Genomic DNA, 18,928 nt, shown 5'->3' with positions numbered 1-18,928 from the left:
AGCATTAAAAAGGATTGTGTATCCCCTGCATGATACCCATTTAGGCCTAAGACTACCTGCATGTCACTGATTACCACTTGATATGTAGAGTGAAAACAGAGAGGTCAGCACTGAAAATATGAATGCACCAAATTTACATCATAATCCAAGCTTGGACTCACAAAACAAGCAGAGTTGGAAGGGCCCCACAAGGGTCATCAAGTTCAACTCCTGGCCCTGCACAAGACACCCCAAGAGTCATACCACGTTCCTGACAGCACTGTCCAAATACTCCTTGAACTCTGTCAGGTTTGGTGCTGTGACCACTTCCCTGGGAGCCTGTTCCAGTGCCTGACCACCCTCTGGGTAAAGAACATCAATCTCCCCTGACACAACTTCAGGCCATTCCCTCAGCACTGGTCACCTGAGAGATCCATGTCTGCCCCTTCTCTTCCCCTCATGAGGAAGTTGTAACTGCAGTGAGGTTTCCTCTCAGTCTCCTCCAGGCTGAACAGACCAAGTGACCTCAGCTGCTCCTCATACAGCTTCTCCTCAAGGTCCTTCACCATCTTTGTTGCCCTCCTTTGGACACTCTCTAATAGTTTAATGTCTTTTTTACATTGAGGTGCCCAAAACTGCCTCCAGCACTCCAGATGAGGCCGCTCCAGCGCAGAGCAGAGCAGGACAATCCCCTCCCTTGCCCAGCTGGCAATGCTGTGCCTGATGCCCCCAGGACACAGGTGGCCCTCCTGGCTGCCAGGGCACTGCTGACTCATGTTCAACTTTCCATTGACCAGGACCCCCAGGTCCCTTTCCACAGTGTTGCTTTCCAACTTCTCATTCCCTAACCTGTCCATACATCCAGGTGCAGAATCTGGCACTTTCCCTTTCTGAACTTTCAATGGTTGGTGATTGCCCAGTTCTATAATTTGTCAAGGTCTCTGTGCAGGGCTTCCCTGTCAACAGCTCCTCCCTCTTCTGTATCACCTGTAAACATAGCCCTTCCTGTCCTGCCTCCAAGTCATTAATGAGGATGGAAGAGCACTGAAGATGGAATCCCACTAGTGACACCCTATTTACTGTAACCCTTTGCCCAACCTGAGTCAATGATCCAGCCGTGTGCTGGACATTCTGTCCAGAATGATTCTATGAGACACAGTATCAAAAGCTTTGCTGAAATCTGAAAAGGTACAGCAACTGGCTTCCCTGACCAGCTGTGTGGGTTACCTTGTGGTAAATCAGGTTTGATAAGCAGAACTTGTCTCTCATGAAGCCATGCTGGCTGTGACTAATGGCTGCATTGTCTTTCAGATGTTTTTTGATACCTCCCACATTCATCTTCTCCATAACTCTGTCAGGTACTGAAGTGAGATTGACAGGCCTCTGACTGACTGACAGTTTCCAGGATACCCCTTGCCCTTCTTGAAAATCAAGGACAACTTTCAGCAGTTTCCAGTCAGCTGAAACCTCTCCATTCCCCCAGACTGCTTAAAAAAAAAAAAGAAAAAAAATCAACAGGCATTTTGTGATGCCATCAGCAGCTCCCTGAGGATTCTTGGCTGAATCCCATCAGGGCACATAGATTTTGTAGGGATCCAGCTGGAGCACATCCTGTACAATTCATAGTCCTCCAGCTCTAAGTCAAAAATGACGTGCAAGAGTAGCATCCAGGTCACAGTAACTTCAGCTCAAAGTTATGTGTATACAGTGCACCTTCAGAGAGCTGTATAGTATGGCACAAACTGATTTACAGCTACAAATATCCATCAGCTACACAAGTCAACACCCAAAACTGGAATGTTTGCACATCCTGACTGCTCACTCTGACCTCAGGATTCTATCTGTCCATACATGCTTTGACTGACACCTTACCTAACATCATCAAAATCAGGACAACTACAGCAGGATACAGCACCACCTAAGCAAACTGAAGGGCATTATGGTTAAATAAATAATCACCCCTAAGTTCCAGAGGTTACAAGCAGCACAAGGAAAAAATCCTTTGAAGGAATTGATCATCACAGCAGTATCATGCACTGTTCACCAGCAGTACAGTCAGCAACTGCTAGAAAGTGCCAGCTTGGCAGCACTCAGGCCTAACTGCCATGAAACCATTGACAGGTGGCTGAGCAGCTCATTTTACTTTTACACTTTTTTTGTATGCTTAACTAGAATGGGAATGACAGTAAGAGAAGTAACAAAAATTTAAGGCCTTGATTTTTATTTTTAAGTGTCTGGAAAACTCATAGTCTCCAGTACAAACTTAGAAGTATTATTGGTTACAAGTTTCCCTGGCTTTTCAAACTTCATTTAACATAAAATGAGATACAAACTTTTGTAAGCGATGAACTTCAAGAATGAATTGCAGTAAGACTGCTACAAGTACTCAGGAGGCCGAGGGAGTAGACACAAAACTGCTTCTCAAAGAGCAAGGCTTCTGGGCAGAACTTGCAAATCACATGATTAACACTTAACATTTACCTTTGTTAAGCTAGAAGTGATTCTGAAATGCCATGATCTACTGGAAGAATCAAGCTTTTCTGCTCAGTGTCTCACCTTAATTTTCCATTCAGCAGCTTCCTACTAACACCTGAAAGCAGATCCACATTAATTCACTAACCCAGCACACCCATGAATCAGATGATGAGCTTAATGAGGTGGTATGGTTTAACCCCATCTACATTAAAATAGGAGTTAAGAAAATAAATTACAGTGAAGAAGAGTATCACTGGTGTTTTGCTGATTAACTGATATGGTAATGCTGGCATCCATCACTATCACTCACTTCAGATAGTGGATCAATACTTGAATAAGAAGCTATAAAGCAAGCTAGAAAGATAATAACCATTTTGTCTATAAAAAAACCAAGTAGCTGTAGCAGCACCTTCTGAATGTACACTTCTCATTCTGCTGGCATAATGAATAAGGACATGCACAATACCAGAAGTTATTAAGGTTTTCTTCAAGGCAGAAGAGCCTGGCAAAAAACAAAGAAATGGTGCCTTGGAAAAGAAATTAATTTTAACTACTGGATTTGGGTACGCTCCATATACATGTTAGAGGTCTTCCAATGATGCCATCTTTGTGAGTTTGCTCACATAATCAACCTAGACACTACAAGGATCCAATCAGCAAACAAAATCCAAGAAGACTCTCCAGTCATGTCAAGTATTTATTAAGCTCTCTTGCTACAGAAGAGACAGAAAGAGAGAAAAAAATAGAAAACAGAAGAGAAGTACATCTAATTGTGTAGAGAGCTGACACTGCAGCCCTTATGTGTGGAAGGTGCAGAATAACCTTCATGCCATAGCATTTAACAGCAAACACTGCTTCACTACCTAGTTTTAGTATTTCAAGTTTAAGAGAGCTGGACAACGGAAGCTTTAAAACCAAAAAGGATTAGGTAGCAGTACAATGAATTTGTCTTCAATCTTCCATTTCTCAATCAGCACTCAGTTTTTCCCCTTAAGAGTTTTCAATATGAAAACCTGATGTGGAGAATCACAGAGAGAGTTATTTTCTCTTTAAAAAGTGAATATATTTTTAATTGATCTACATGAGCCCCTCTTCTCCCAACATCCCAACACTACTAGGTCAAAACAAGTTTTGGTACTCATATGTAATACCAAAGTTAATCCTTTCAGAAGGAAACACATTTTTGTGCGGAAGTGACAGTGGCATTTTAAGTGCCAGTATTCAACTGGTTTATTGTAGCAATACTTCAATTAATAAAATACAAGGTATGCTGGACAATCATCCAGAGCTCTGACCAGCACACCTGATAATCACATGCAGCAGCAAAATGTTTGGTTTTAAAAAGAAAAGAGTTCTGTCAGGCTGCTTTCTGCAACATTCATTGTGTAAATAAACATGTAATTTTAAGTATTTAATTTACAAAGACTGGATAATTCCACTTGTTCCAAACCCTACTGGTTTAAATATCTGATGTTTAAAATTAAGATATTCACTTAAGTCAGTCCTAAAATCCTCATTCAGCCTTCCATAAGGGCCCACAGTCCATTTTCAGCGATGTACTATATATGTACAAAGATCTGCTCTTTCATTTTAGAAGTTGATAGCTTTGCCAAAGGATGCTGCTAGGTTTGCTTCCCTGAAGGCTTCTGACACTGTCTGTAGGGAGCAAACACAAAAAGTTACAAGTCATTAATAGCTACAAGGAGTAACAGCATGTCTGTGTAAGGGTGTTCAACAGCCCCTCGAGCAAACACTTACTGGATGGGCATGGCAAACTCTGGCTACATCTTCACATGATGCTCCATATTCCATAGCAAGGGCAGCTTCATTCACCATTTCACCAGCACCCTGTAATTTAATGGTACTTGAAATTAGCACAAATTCTTATGCAGTTGTTCAGGTTCTGCTGAATCAGTAACAGCTCATAAATAAGCATTTTCTGCTAAAAAAGAAAAGTTATGTTTTAACCAACACTTCATTTGTGCTCTAATGTAAGTAATATAATCTATTTGCTAATTGTGCTCCAACATAGCATAAATCTAAACATGAGAGTATTTGTTCTCTCATTCCTGAGAGTTGTGCAAAAGCTAGGCATTTTTCCATGAAATGAAACTTGACCAAAACTTCAATGCTTCCCTGAAAAGTTAAATAGATAACTAGATTCAAAAAAAAAGCATGTTACTACACCTACACCCTCATTTTTATTTCCTGTATTTATGCATATTTACTAAGAGAATATATCTTTGAGGAGTCAAAAATAGTTAAATCTCCTCTTACATTTTTAGCACTCAGATCCACAACCGTAAGATTTTTCTCCCAGTCCTTTCCCACTGAAGAAAATTAGTTTTCTTGATACGAGACAAAAAAAAGTTGTGCTTACTTTAAGGCATGTTGGTTTCTAAATTACTACAATTGCAAGAGAAATTAAGCAGCACAGAATCTTATTGAGAACAGTTTGGTGTTTCTCTTAAAGACAGCTGTACACAAAAAATGTATGGAAGTGTTTCTGCAAACATTATTTTGAAAAAAATTAATTTACAGCTAAGAAACAAAACAGAGAAAGATTAGGGTCTAAATTTGGTTAAAAACAAAACAACAACACAAAAAAACCCTGAACAGGGGAAATCCCAAGGGTTTTTTTACTCTAAGTTCCATAAATTACTGACCCCAGATTTGGTGACTGCAGCATAAGATTACCACCTTTGCTGAAGCCTTTAGTTAGAGAGAAGGGGAAAAAAGAAAACGCCAATGAAAAAGTCACAGTCTTTTCTGCTCCATCAACTTCCAAAAGTTGAATCAACAATTCCTGCTGTTCTCTCAAGTATTTGGCCGTATTCATAGAAACAAAGTGAGAAAAAGAAACCACAACAAACACTATCACCAAAAACCTCATCACACAAAACTTGTCAAAGAAACTAAATAAATAACCATAGCACTTCAAGAGGGGGGGGGGGGAAAAGCTGGCTTTTTTTAGTTACACCAAAGTAACTAAAAAGCGGGAAGGAGGGCAGGGGTGCAGAACAGAACTGTAAAAAAAAAAAAAAACAAAAGTATGGTGAACACAAACCTTCCTGTTTACAAAGACCACTTCTAACTCAACAACTATGCAACACTAAATAAAAAGAATGTTATAAGGCCAAGAAAGCACGATTCATGACACTTACTGAGCCTAAAATGTGAGCACCCAACATCCTGTCTGTCGACTTTTGACTAAGTATCTTCACCATGCCATCTGTGTCAGCATTTGTCTTTGCTCTACTGTTTGCAGCAAATGGAAATTTTCCAACTTTGTATTCTACACCCTGCAAAACAGATGTGTTGCTGAGTTAATGACCAAAAAGAACAAAAGAACAATGCAACCAACTGTTACATACATGAGAAGTAATTCAGAACTAAAATAGGAGACACAGGAATGTATATGAACTATCACTATAAAAGGTAAGAATGTACAGAAAAAGATTAATTTGTAAACAAACTATATTAATGTCACAGAATGCAGGTTATTAAAGAGAACTGTGGTTCTTTGGGAGAGTGGCATGCACAAGAGCATCTTTCACTCACACCCCCTAAGCAATAAATTCAAATGCAGAAATTTGGATAAAGTAGCTAGATAAACAACTAGAGAATGAAACCAAGCTCAAGGTGGAAAACCAGCTTTTGTTGGAAAAGAAAACAAAAAAGAGTACCTCTTCTTTCAGCTGTTCTTCTGACTTGCCCACCCAGGCCACTTCAGGGTGAGTGTAGATCACAGAGGGAACACAGTTATAGTCAATGTGAACTGCTCCCCCAGCCATGCCTTCTACACAAAGAATGCCTTCATCCTCAGCTTTGTGGGCCAGCATAGGTCCAGCAACTACATCACCAATAGCATAGATGCTATCAGACCAATGAAACAGAATAAAAGACTGTTTAATAACATCCTAGCACACCTGGGCTATCTTACGTAACAGTCTGTTTGAAACATGTACTGAAAACTCTAATCAAAACAGATTAAAATACTTCATTTTAGCAGTTTCCATAGAATGACCACACTTCAAGAGGTACTTAGTGACAGGAAATAGACAGTGACTTCTAGATCACAAAACTTCAAAGGCTGATGAAAATTTTTAGCTACTGAAATGATAGGATATATATTGAGTTTTCTTTTCAGAAAAGGAAAATATGTTCTGTTATTAAAAACCAGAAGTGTTTTATAAAATTAAACTTTAAAAATAAGTGTTCTGCATTAAAATAAAAAAGAAAAACATTAGTCTTACTTACTTTGGAATCTTTGTTTGGAATCTGTTGTTGACTGGAATTCTCCCTCTCTTATCAAGTTCTATTCCAATTTCCTCAAGACCTAGATTTTTTGTAAAAGGACGCCTACCGATGCAAACTAGGAGCACATCACAAGTTATTACTTCTGCCTTGCCACCAGCAGCAGCTTCAACACTACAGCAAAACAAGAAGCAAAAATGCTAAGCTGTAAACTTGCAGCCTTATCTCTCTCTGGCTAGTAACTAATATGACCCAAGATGGTGATCTCCTGGCGGGGTCTGGCACCCAAAGCACTTCATTCTGCCTGCCTCGTGCTTCCTCCTTGCAGGAGTTCAGCAGTGGAAGAAGGGAGGAAGGGGCAACACCACTTACTACATTTCTCAACAAATGTCAGAGAGAAAACCAGGGTGTATTTTCAATAGCAAATAGCATGATCTGACAGGATCAGATCCATACAGCAAAGCTATTGCTGCTGAATACTTGCCACCCGAAGTATATATACTTTGTATATTGTATATACACTTTGGGGTGGGGTAGAGCCATGTATTCTGAGCAAGTTTTCTTCTTGCCAGGAACCAAATACCTGTTAGCAGCTGCCATGCATGCCTCAAGCGCATCTTACTGCACACAGAACAAGTTCAGTTCACATACTCTAAGAGCACAAGAACCAAAGCATGGGAAATGTGGATAAGTTGAAGTATGTTTCAAAAGAATACTCTGAACCAAAATGATACCCTAAAAGTAGAAACAGACTACATGAGAGATCCAATCAGCATGGCATGCAAAGAAGCCCAAATCCTGGACCTTAGAGTGACAGACGACAGACTGTCCCAAGCTAGAGTGATACAGCAAGTAAAAGTCACCATAATAAGTCCCCAGAAAATACATTTAAGTTTGTTTTTGTGAAGTAACATCAAGTATTTTTTAAAACTGAAGTTTCTGCATAGAGAATCCATTAACACAAACAGAACTAGTGCATACTTACGGACTTTTACAAAGCAAATTTGCTTTACATGTTTCTATGTTAACTGTTCATGTATAAGACTTCAAAGGTCTTGAGTAAGATCATCAAAATAAATTCTTTGGGTAATTTAATTTATCTCCATTCAAGAACAATAATATCTCTGCCAGGCTTACCCTAAGACAAGATGACCTTCCAGTACATAGGCAAGAATTAATGGCATGGAAATGACTGTATGAATCATGGCATTTCTGCTAGTTATACCAGAAGCAAATACCTCCCATGACAATAATGATTTAGAGTTCTGTTTTTATTATTGATCTCATTATAACAGTGGTTTAATACCAGCAAGCCCTCAACTCAAATCAATGGAACCTCTCCTGTATAAGCAACTTAGGACTTAATAAACCCAAAATTATGAGCTATGTAAGTTGTTAAAGAAGGATAAACATTTAATTGCACTAAAGAATTAATTTTCATTCCTGTTTAAAAAAATACTATCAGACTGTATTTTTAAATGGGTTTGATGGATTGGAAGGAAGAATATATTTTGCATTCCTTTAGTTTTATGTTAAACACTTACGCTACGTCTATTTTCCCATCTGGTCTCTTGGTAGCACCAGTAACTTTGGTGTTCAGTTTAAACTTGAATCCCTGCTTCTGGAGAATACGTTGGAAGTTTTTAGAGATCTCCATGTCAATTCCCATTCCCCCAACATGGCCCATGAACTCAACAGCTGTCACATCTGCACCGAGGCGCTGCCAAACTGAACCCTGCAGTTACAACAATACAGATAAAAAAAGAGTTCTTGAAAAAGCAAAGTTCAGATACTTTTACTCTAATATTTACAACAGACTGGAAACTCTTCTAAAGGAGGATAACATGTAACAGCAAACTGATCAGTTTCCACAAACATGACATAAAATAAAACAAGTTCAACTTCCCCCAGCCTTTCCAGGAAAAGATTTATCGTTGTTTATTTACAGACTCAAAACTTCCATGATCAAATTTCGGAATTATGCTTTTAAAGAAATAGCTAATGAGATAACTAAATATAAGTCATGTATGTTTTATACTATACACATAGAAGAAATTCAAAATCAAAGAATCTGAAAGGAAAACCCAAAGGGAATTGCTTGCCCTAATACCACTACTAATTAATCAAAACAATACCACATTAAGGAAATTTTAAACAACGAAATGCAGCCTCTGCTGGTCCTGTCTGTATTTAGAACCTTAACCATCATCAGCAGCCTCACCAACAAAACCCATGGACACCCTGTTTACCTACAGTTACCCACATCCACCCAATACAGAATTTCACTTTGCTTACTCTTTCCCAGCTTAATGGTCAGCAGGTTAAGCAACCACTTGGCAGATGGGGACAGCTTTAAGCAGCTGCAAGACCAGCAAATATAAATTCTTTTTGAAATGTGCAGGTGTGAGGTAAAACGACTCAGACCACGATGAACTACACAGTCTCCACACTTTTGGCTGATAGAATATGTCCTACCAGATCACATTAAACATCTCTTAAGATTAACTACTAAACAAAAGAATTATCCTGACTATTCTGGCATTCCCTCACACCCCTACTCCTTCAAAAGAGAACAATACATACACAAGGCCCTGATCCTCCTCTCTAATTTTTTTGCTTATCTAACCAGGTGCAGAAGTACTGACCCAACAAACACTTATCCCAGCTTTTCTGGCAAAAAATGGAGCTAGCAGGCTATGAAGTCTGAACAGATTCACTACATCTCACTGAACTGTTAAATCACAGCAAAACCATCAAAACCAAAAAAAACCACCTTTTTCCTTTACTAATTAAAGGTCAAGTGGTTTAAATATCCTCTCACCAGTTCCACACCAATGACTCCTGCACCAATGACAACCATCTTTTCAGGAACTTTTTTCAGTGACAGCGCACCAGTGGATGACACAATGTTATCTTCATCAATCTAATGACAAAGAAATGCACAAAGTGAGGTTTACAATCTCTTTTACGTACTATATACAGAACTGAGCATGCAATCAGGTGCTAACCATGATTACACATTAAATTCTGTGGCTATGAGAAACTGAAAAGGAAGTACAATTAAGTTCAAATACGTACAGTAATTCCAGGGAAGGGAGCAACTTCTGAGCCTGTGGCTATGAGTATGTTCTTTGTGTTGATAATTTGTGTGCTGCCATCATCTTTAGTTGCAGTGACTTGGTTTTTGCCAGTTATTTTTCCAAACCCCGATACATGTACAACCTTTAGTAATCAGAATACAGTGAAGTCAGGCTCAAATATATGTCAGGCTGCATTTCACCTGAATCTCACTAATGCTTAGAGACGCTGCTAAACATCTTTCTGCATCACTACCTGGTAAATATCACAAAGTAACTGTATACTAGTAGGAACAGGAATAGTATACTATTCCTTTAAGCAGATTAAGACTGAAGGCACTGAGCATTTAAAAGTGTTCTAGAAGAGAAGCATCCAAATTCTGCCTTGTCATATCAGTCACTCTATTTTATGTGGCAATATGAAAATGTAAAAAGTAAGAAGTTAGATCAGAAAAACGGATATACCTCAGTATATAATCCAAACTAACCTTGTTTTGTTTAAATAAATGAGCAATTCCACCTGTTAAGGCCTTCACTGCACTACTCTTCTGTTCCATCATCTTCTCTAGATTCAAACGGATTCCTGTAACTAAAGTTAAAGCAAAACAACTTACGTCAAGTGTTGCAGTGTGTTAATGTTAAAAGAGCTAACCTCAACATATAGTTAACAGCTGGCACATAAAGAGGTGTTGAATGGCCCTAACAAATGCTGAAGGTTACATTCAACAACTGCTATGCTGAAAATCAATATTGCACTTTTCAACTGTAACTTATCTATCCATTATTCAGAGTTCAAAGAACAGACACATTCCTAAGCTTCCAAGTGACAGATAAAGGATATTATTTATAACTCTAAAAATCTTCTGACCAGAAAACCGTACTAATCAGATTTGAAAGATTAAATTTACTTCTTGGTGGAAACCACTTATGTAACAGGCACTGAGAACTCTTCACTCACCTTCAATTCCTCTATTAGCGAAATCTTTTCCATGGGCCAAGTGATACAGATATGAGTTGTTCAGTAGGGCCTAAAACAGACATACAAAAACGTGAATTTGGACATACATTCACAGGAATATTTATTATAAGGAAAAAGAATTATAGCATTTGCAAAATGTTCTCACTATTGTTTGATATACACATATTTGGAAAACTGTATTTCAATCACAGAAATTGTTCATAGTAGCTCCTACTGAAACACTCGATAAAGTTACATACTTTACACAGAAATAGAAAATAGTTAAATAAACACCTATCCTTTTTGCTCATTTCACCACAGAAACTGATAATTACTCCAAAAAAGAAGGAACAGACCAAGTAAAAGAAGAGAAAGATAATTGTGACTGATGGCCAAAGAGAAGATACAGAAAAACTGGCTGAGGAAAATCTACATTAAAATGCCTGTTAAGATTTTATCCTGTGTAGACATATATGCGTTAAATTTTGAGGTTTTGTGCTGAAGCTTCTGTAACTCAAAGGCAGCCAAGCTGAAGCTGGATGGCTTGGAGCTAGCTCAGGTACATGGATCTTCCAAATTCACAGATAAAAGTAGAACAGTTTTTATACGGATGGCAATAAATTAGTAGCTTCAAATTCAGAAGCTTGATAATTGTGTTTTGATTAGAAATAACAATATAGTTAAGGCAGGATCTTACTAAGAAAATTGATTCTTTTGTTATAGCCACCCCAAATATGAAAACAAGGCAAGTGTGTGAGTTTGCACAGACTTAAATCTAAAGCAGACACAGTAAAAGATTCAAAGGGCATTCTGAAATACTTGCCTTATCTACGTATGTTTGTGTAAAACTAATACTATCAAAATAAGATAATTCCATTTTTATAGTTTTTATCAACTGTCTCTAAAAGTAATTTCTCTACTTCACATAACTGTTACAACCCTGAATCTGTAACGTTCACATTACTTAAAAGATGCAAGGACTGCTTAAGATTTTAGCAACTAGAAAGAAAAAAAAAAATCCTTGCCCAAGGTATTATTTTGGGTGGTTTTCTGTAAAGGAATATTTGAATAATTTGTTATTGTCTTGGTGTACACAGCCTACATATCCTCTTCTTAAGTTTACTGCAATTCAAACGAATTCTATATATCCTTCAAGTTTAGCCGTGGGTTCAATAGTATTTTCATAAGAAATCTAAAGGATAAAAAAATAAAAATGTACTTAAGAAGTAAGTTAAATAGATCCTAGCATAGTTTCAAACTTTCAAGGTAAGACTATGTGGATTAACATTTTTGAGTGGCGCTTCAATGCATTAAGATACTCTGAACCTCATTATAATGATTTCTAAAATGTTAGAAAAATTAATACAAAACTTAGTATTTATACTGTATTTTCTCCTTCCATGCTAATGGAACCTCTTGAACAAAAGGATTAGAAACAGCAACACAGTTAGGAGGGATCTTGTTAAGAATATTATGCCTGTTACTACAGCCATCACAAACCTGGCCTTAGCCTTAGCAGTGTCTTCCTCCACCTGCTGGGTGCTATTGAGGCAGATTCCCCAGCAACAGCACTGTTCTTACAAAGGCTGAGGTCTGAAATTACTTTAAACTAGACTGGCAATGTCAAATATTAATTTCTTCTTGCTTCTCCTTTCTTTCAGAGTGCATGTGTTGGACTCAGCTCTTTCTCCCCACATCTGTATTACTCCACATAAGCACCACCAGCCTGACCCTCCAGGCCATTCTTACATGTACATCCATCTTGAGAAACTCCTTCCAAGTGAAGCACATCATGTCAGCTGTTTTTAATGAAGCCATGACAAACATGCACACTTACCTTGGATGGAATACATCCAACATTCAAACAGGTTCCCCCTAACGTTGCATTTTTTTCTACACAGACAGTCTGAGGGGAAAAAAAAAAAAGAATTTTTTATTAATACTCTGCCACCATTTCCTTATAGGCTATCTCACAATTTAGAACTGATGACAAAGACATTTGTCTACTTGTCTAGTAATTCTACCTCTACAAGTGTCCCATTAATTTAATTCCTAGATTTATTTTATGGCTCATGTTTCCCTTCCCTAATTTTTGGTTAACTTAAAACCCACAAAATAGCTCTTTGCAACCAAATTCTCTAGCAAACTGCATCAGTTTACTGTCTGCAAATGACAGCCACTGCACCATTCATACAAGCACAACTTGTATGTATTTTTGTAGTCCTACTATAAGAATCTACAAAGTAAATAAATACAAGACTCAGTCCAGTGAAAGATGTTTCCCTAACAATTACAGAAAAAACTGCTAAAAGCAAAACATGTAGATCACGTGAAGATTTATAAAAACAAGAGAACAACTGGTAAATGAACTAGTATAGATTAAAATCCCATTAAGCAATCTTTTCTTCAAAGAAAAAACAGAACAAAACCCACAAGTCACAAACAACATTTCCTTCCATTACTATAAAATTGTACCAACACCTATAAAGAAAGAAAAAACAAAAATGAAGCACAGCAAAACCAAACAAAAATAAGGTCAATAACAACAGGGACGGAAAATATTTCATCTCCTTCTCATTAAGCTGACAACATCTAAGTATGCAAAGGAAAAAAACAAGCATCAAAACTTCATTTAAAAACAGATCACAGGGAAAGAGAATGAAGGAAAGAGTATTCTAAACAATTTTTTGAGGAGCAAAGGAATTGGCATCTCCTTTTTTGGAAGGCACACACATATTCAAAATAATTGTAATCTTGGTTTACACTATTGAGAGCTCCAGTCCACTGAGAGGCAACTATCTAGGTGAAAGCCTTTCACAATTTCTTTAAATTGCTGCTTTTGTGCTAAGGTAGGTGATGGTAACATGAAGAGCAGAATTCACCAAATCAAAGCACAGGAACACTCTGAGACATGCTTATCCCTTATGTCCCCTTCCTCTTGTTTTAAGCACATGAATACATGAAACACAACACAAGGGCTTTAAAAGCTGCACCATGGATCAAACAGTACCAGACTACTCCTACCTTTACCCAGTAAGGATGTTCTGCCTCATCCATTTTACATAAACTTCATTTACAAGGCCAAGCAAAGCTTCTGGAAAGCCAATACCCAGAGAACACTATTGGCAATAACATGGGATGCTGTAGCGCTGATACAAAGACTCAATGTTTGTGCTAGCAGAAATAGCACTAAAATTGAAATTTGAGTAATTCAGTAGAGTAGAATCAGGCTCTTCCATGGATGGTGTAACTATACAATCTTTTTGCCAGTCTACTAAAGACATTTCCTTAGATTCCTCAAGAACACCAAAAACATTCTACATGTTTATTCAATGATAACAGTGACATACACAATTATGTCTAAGCATTTTCCCCTTTCTAACTAGCTGTGAAACAGTGTAACAGAATTATTTTTTACTATGATAAAAAACAGAATCCAGGGCACTTTTTAACCCCCTTATGTATGGTATCCTATTGTTAATCACCAATATGAAGGACTCAAGGACAATACTGTTCCAAGAAAAGTTGCTTTATAGCCAGCCACAAAAACAGCTTTGGAATAATTAAACATGAACTCACATGGCAAAAGGCCACAATCTTAATTAAAACCTGCAACACCGAGCCTCTTTTTTTCTTAGGTTACTAGCTAAGTAACCACATATATCCAAAAACAAGAGTACTTACTATGACAAAACAGTAATTCACAAAGATGTGTAGAGACAATTCCGTTATTTTGCACTAGGTCACAGGATATGTACAACTTAATGGAATCTCAAACACTTATATTTTGGTACAGTTACATATTAGATACCCAAAAAGATGTTACTAACACCCAGTTGTGGGAGTACTGACCAATGAGAGACAACACTCAAAATTACAGACAAATTCAGTTTGAAGGAACCTCCTCTGGAGGCCATCTAGTCAAACCTCCTTCTCCAAACACAGTCAACATCAAAGACATTGAGGGAAGTGACTCTCCCCCTCTACTCTGCTCTCATGAGACCCCATCTGGTGTCCTGTGTCCAGCTCTGGGTTCCCAACACAAGACAGATCTGGACCTGCTGGACTGAGCCTGGAGGAGGCCACCAAGTTGATCACAGTGCTGGAGCAGCTCTCCTATGAAGACAGGCTGAGAAGGCTCTGGAGAGACCTTACAGCAGCATTCCAGCATCTAAAGGGGGTTTGCAGGAAGGCTGGAGAAGAGCTTTTCACAAGGACATTTAGTGACAGAAACAGCCTTAAGCTGAAGGGCGTAGATATAGATCAGCTCTTAGGAAGGAATTCTTTACTGTGAGGGTGGTGAGGCACAGGAATAGGTTGCCCAAAGAAGCTGTGGATGCCCTCCTTAATGTTCAGGGTCTCTGAGTAATATGGTCTAGTGGAAGGTGTCCCTGTCCATGGCAGGGGAGTTGGAACAAGACCAGCTTGAACATTCTGTTCAACCCAAACCATTCTGTGACTCTATCATGCATCAGGTGGCTGAGGGCCTTGTACAGCCAAGTCCTGAAAATACTGAAAGATGAAGACTACATGTTGCATGGGCCCCCCATTCCTGTTCTTCACTGGAACTCATCACCAGGAGTTCTTGTCCTTACCAGGTGGTCAAACCAGTTCATTTCAGTCATGAAGTCTATGTTAGGTAATTCAGAAACATTGTGGCATACCAAGCAGCAGAAACATGCTCAAGACTGCTAGCACCACCTTCTCAGAGTTCCAGATAATTACAAGAACAAGAATGCAGTGCCAAGGGTGTCAGTTGGTCTCATATTAAAAAGTGAAGGTCACGTTCTGTATTTTTGTAAGTTTAAAAACACTTAAAATATACACATATAACTCGCACAATACTTAATTAAATGACACACCACTAGTACATATCAGACACGAACTGCCTCTTCTGAAAGGTGCTCAAAGACAACAGGCAGAACAACAGAGACAAACATAAATAAATATAACTAAGATACTACAGTATTTCTACACACATTTTTGCCTCTAAAGTTCTCACATGGTAGTAGAATTCCACTAATCACATTCAAAAAGCTTATCAGTTGAATATGGCTTTTTCCCCTTGAGTTCCCTCAGTCTGTTCTTTAGAATAGTTTTCCACCAGTCTTTTTGTCAGCCATGATCTTATTTCTCCCTTTGTTGAGAGAAAAATTCCTCCTTAGCACTGTTTTGCCACCTTCTCTTTCACAAGAATGTAAGTTCACATCAATTATCAGTTCCAACCAAAAGTAAGCTCTGTCAGTAGCAGGGCTATAGAGTGTAATACAGTCAGACCTCCATTTCAAATTCTGCATAATGCAAGTAAGCAAGTAAAGGAAAGATCAGCAAAATGTGACTACAGCATCTGGTGGCCCAAGATGTGACAGAAGGATTACAGTATCACACAGACACCTTTCAAGTTCACCTGGATGAGTATTCTGCTATCTGAGTCAGGTCTCACCTTAAACCCAAGCTGAGCTGCTTTGATAGCAGCAACATATCCTCCAGGCCCAGAGCCAATAACTGTGACATCGGCATCAACTGAAACAGAGAACAGCTGAGTTACTATTTTTTCAGAAAATAACTGCATATTAAGAATTATGCAAGTTAATGAAATAGGATTAGATAAGGAAGCTACAACTCATATGTGAAAGTAACTTTCTGGACAGGGAAAGGTTGTGTAAAGGTATCCATTCCACAAGAAAAATAACCAGTCTTAAATTTCACAAGGAAAATAAGGTAAAATGACATCAAGAAACTGAATTTCCCATTCCTCTTGCTCTAAAGCTTTTAAGAACTTAACTGAAGCTGTCTTGATAGTTCACAGTAACATTTTTTCCAACATAGCTTCTATTGATGTTTAGCACCAAACATAAACGCTTACTATATACCACAAATTTATAAAGGGGAAAACACAGCTGCAATAGCTATCTGAGGAAGCTATTGATTATTTAGCTTGAAAACAGATTATGCAAATAAACCACAATTTTCATCTAAATCTCCATCCTGACATCAATTTCATCTCGAAGGCTGATTTCCAAGTTTGAAGTATTGTTTTGTTTTTTGTGGGGGTTTGAGTTGGTGGAGTTGTTTGTTTTTTTTTTTTTGTCCAAAAAAGGCTTCTCACAAGAAATTACCTTGATCAGCATAGGACCTCTGTGGCACTGCACAAACTCCCTGAAGACCATGATGAATTCGATCAAAATGGCTCCTCTAGAAAGGTAAAAAAAAAAAAAAAAAAAACCTCTTGGTTTTACAAGTTTATGTCTATCCTTGAGGGAAAATAAGCATTCAGCCACACACAGGTGAACATATAGTTACTGTCACCAGCTAAGCAAAACAGGAACAGCACGACTGAAGCACAGTGGGCACTGACTGAACAAGAGGCCGAAGTTGTTCTGCCAACCTCAGTCTGTCATCACACCTGTTCTCAGGTCAGTCTCACCTCAGGCTGCCTCAAACTACAAAACTTTCAACTCTTTCCAATTCTCAAACCACATAATGACATGAATTAGATATCCACGGGAGTTTACATTATGTAGAGTCTTGTTCTGTAACCAACCCCTTCAGGCACTTCCTATGAAAAGGCAGCTGTATCTCACAGGAAGCTTAGGAGGGCAAAAGTAATGGCACAGCACAGAGTAGGTGCTACAAACACATCGAGGGCCGATCACCCAGTAACTGGAGTAGAGGAGGTCCCTGGAAGCATTTGCAGAGGCCGCAGCACCGCAGCCCTAAAGCCGGGGCCGGCTGCCGGCGGCGCTTTTTGCAGCCAGCACGGCCGCGGCCTCCCGCGGGCCGGGACACCGGGGGAGCAGCACCGACAGCGCACACGGCAGCGGGAGGCCGGTCCCTGCCGCTCACGGACCCTGGGGGCCGCCGCGCCCCCTCCGCCCGGCCGAGCGGCGAGGGGACAGCGGAGCGGGGAGAGAGCGCAGCCAAGGCCCGCGCCCGCCTCAGGCGCCGCTCCGGCCCCGCCCGCCTCACGCACGCCCCCGGCGGGCTGAGGGCTCTGAAGGAAGCCCAGGCTCGAGCTGCCCGGCCCGGCTGTCGTCCCTGGCCCCCTCCCTCGCCCTCGCCTCACCGCCCCGCCGGTGCCATACCCGAGCGAGCGCGCAGGAGACGCGGCCCCAGCGCTGCATGTCGGCGGTACCGCCGCGCCCCGGCCGCTCAAGGACTCCGCGGACGCGCGCAGGCGCAGTGCCGGGGGGCGGGGCCAGGCGGCGCGGGGGCCTCAGCGCCGGGAGCGAGCGCGGGGCGCGGCCCCGCTGCCGGCCGGGTCACCGCTGCCCGGCCGGGTCACTGCCGCCCGCCCGGGTCACCGCTGCCGGCCGGGTCACTGCCGCCCGGCCGGGTCAGTGCTGCCCAGCCGGGTCACTGCTGCCCAACCGGGTCACTGCTGCCCGGCCGGGTCACTGCTGCCCAACCGGGTCACTGCCGCCCGGCCGGGTCACCGCTGCCCGGCCGGGTCACTGCTGCCCAACCGGGTCAGTGCTGCCCGGCCGGGTCACCGCCGCCCGGCCGGGTCACCGCCGCCCGGCCGGGTCACCGCCGCCCGGCCGGGTCACCGCTGCCCGCGGCACGGGAGCGCGTCCGGGCGGGTTTGGAATGTCTCCAGAGAGAATCCGCCACCGCCCTGTTCAGTGCTCTGCCACCCTTGGCATAAAGAAGTTCTCCTCATGTTGAAGTGAACTTCCTGTGTTTCACTTCATGACCATTGCTCCTCTTCCAGTTGCCGGCACCACTAAAAAGAATCTGGCACATCCTTTTGGCACCAGTCTCTGAGATATTTCTAGAATCGGAGAATCACAGAATATGCTAAGTTGGAAGGGCCCATCAGGATCCAGCTCCTGGCCCTGCACAGGACACCCCAAGAGTCACACCCTGAGCCTGAGAGCATTTTTCAAACTCTTCTATAACTCTGTCAGGCTGGTGCTATGACTCCTTCCCTGGGGACCCTGTTCCAGTGCCCAGCCACTCTCTGGGTGAAAAAAATTTTTCAAATATCCAGTCTAAATCTCTCTTGACTCAGCTTCATGGTGTTTCCTTGAGTCCCGTCACTGATCACGAGAAAGAAGAGATTTCTAATTAGATTAATTAGAAAGAAAGTAGGCAGGCACTCACCTGCCTACTTCTCATAAGGATGTTCAAGACCACAATAAGGTGGTCTCAGTCTCCTCCAGGCTGAACAGACCAAGTG

General features: G+C 40.7%; 1 protein-coding gene across 1 annotated transcript; it reads right to left on the bottom strand.

Annotated features, from left to right (window-relative positions):
- Positions 1-3,138: 3,138 nt before the first annotated feature.
- DLD (dihydrolipoamide dehydrogenase) lies at positions 3,139-17,978 on the bottom strand. The gene is made up of 14 exons (XM_004177188.5): positions 17,832-17,978; positions 16,866-16,941; positions 16,190-16,269; positions 12,584-12,652; positions 10,747-10,816; positions 10,277-10,377; positions 9,790-9,933; positions 9,533-9,634; positions 8,256-8,446; positions 6,715-6,885; positions 6,141-6,330; positions 5,619-5,756; positions 4,213-4,302; positions 3,139-4,110 (listed from the first exon to the last, which is right to left on the bottom strand). The coding sequence occupies exons 1-14, from the start codon at positions 17,868-17,870 to the stop codon at positions 4,045-4,047; spliced, it is 1,527 nt and encodes a 508-aa protein (XP_004177236.4). The 5' UTR covers positions 17,871-17,978; the 3' UTR covers positions 3,139-4,044.
- Between the last annotated feature and the right edge of the window lie 950 nt (positions 17,979-18,928).

The sequence above is a fragment of the Taeniopygia guttata genome, chromosome 1A (assembly GCF_048771995.1).
Source record: "Taeniopygia guttata chromosome 1A, bTaeGut7.mat, whole genome shotgun sequence".
Taxonomy (NCBI): Eukaryota; Metazoa; Chordata; class Aves; order Passeriformes; family Estrildidae; genus Taeniopygia; species Taeniopygia guttata.
The sequence above is the reverse complement of the archived record's forward strand: the minus strand, read 5'-3'. Positions and strand labels throughout refer to the sequence as shown.

Excerpts from the sequence above, each read along its gene's own strand:
- DLD (XM_004177188.5), bottom strand. The coding sequence starts at position 17,870 with ATGCAGCGCTGGGGCCGCGTCTCCTGCGCGCTCGCTCGG. Across the intron at positions 16,270-16,865 it reads GAGGTCCTATGCTGATCAAG|TTGATGCCGATGTCACAGTT; the intron begins GTAATTTCTTGT and ends TCTCTGTTTCAG. Across the intron at positions 4,111-4,212 it reads GAGTTTGCCATGCCCATCCA|ACAGTGTCAGAAGCCTTCAG; the intron begins GTAAGTGTTTGC and ends TGCTCCCTACAG.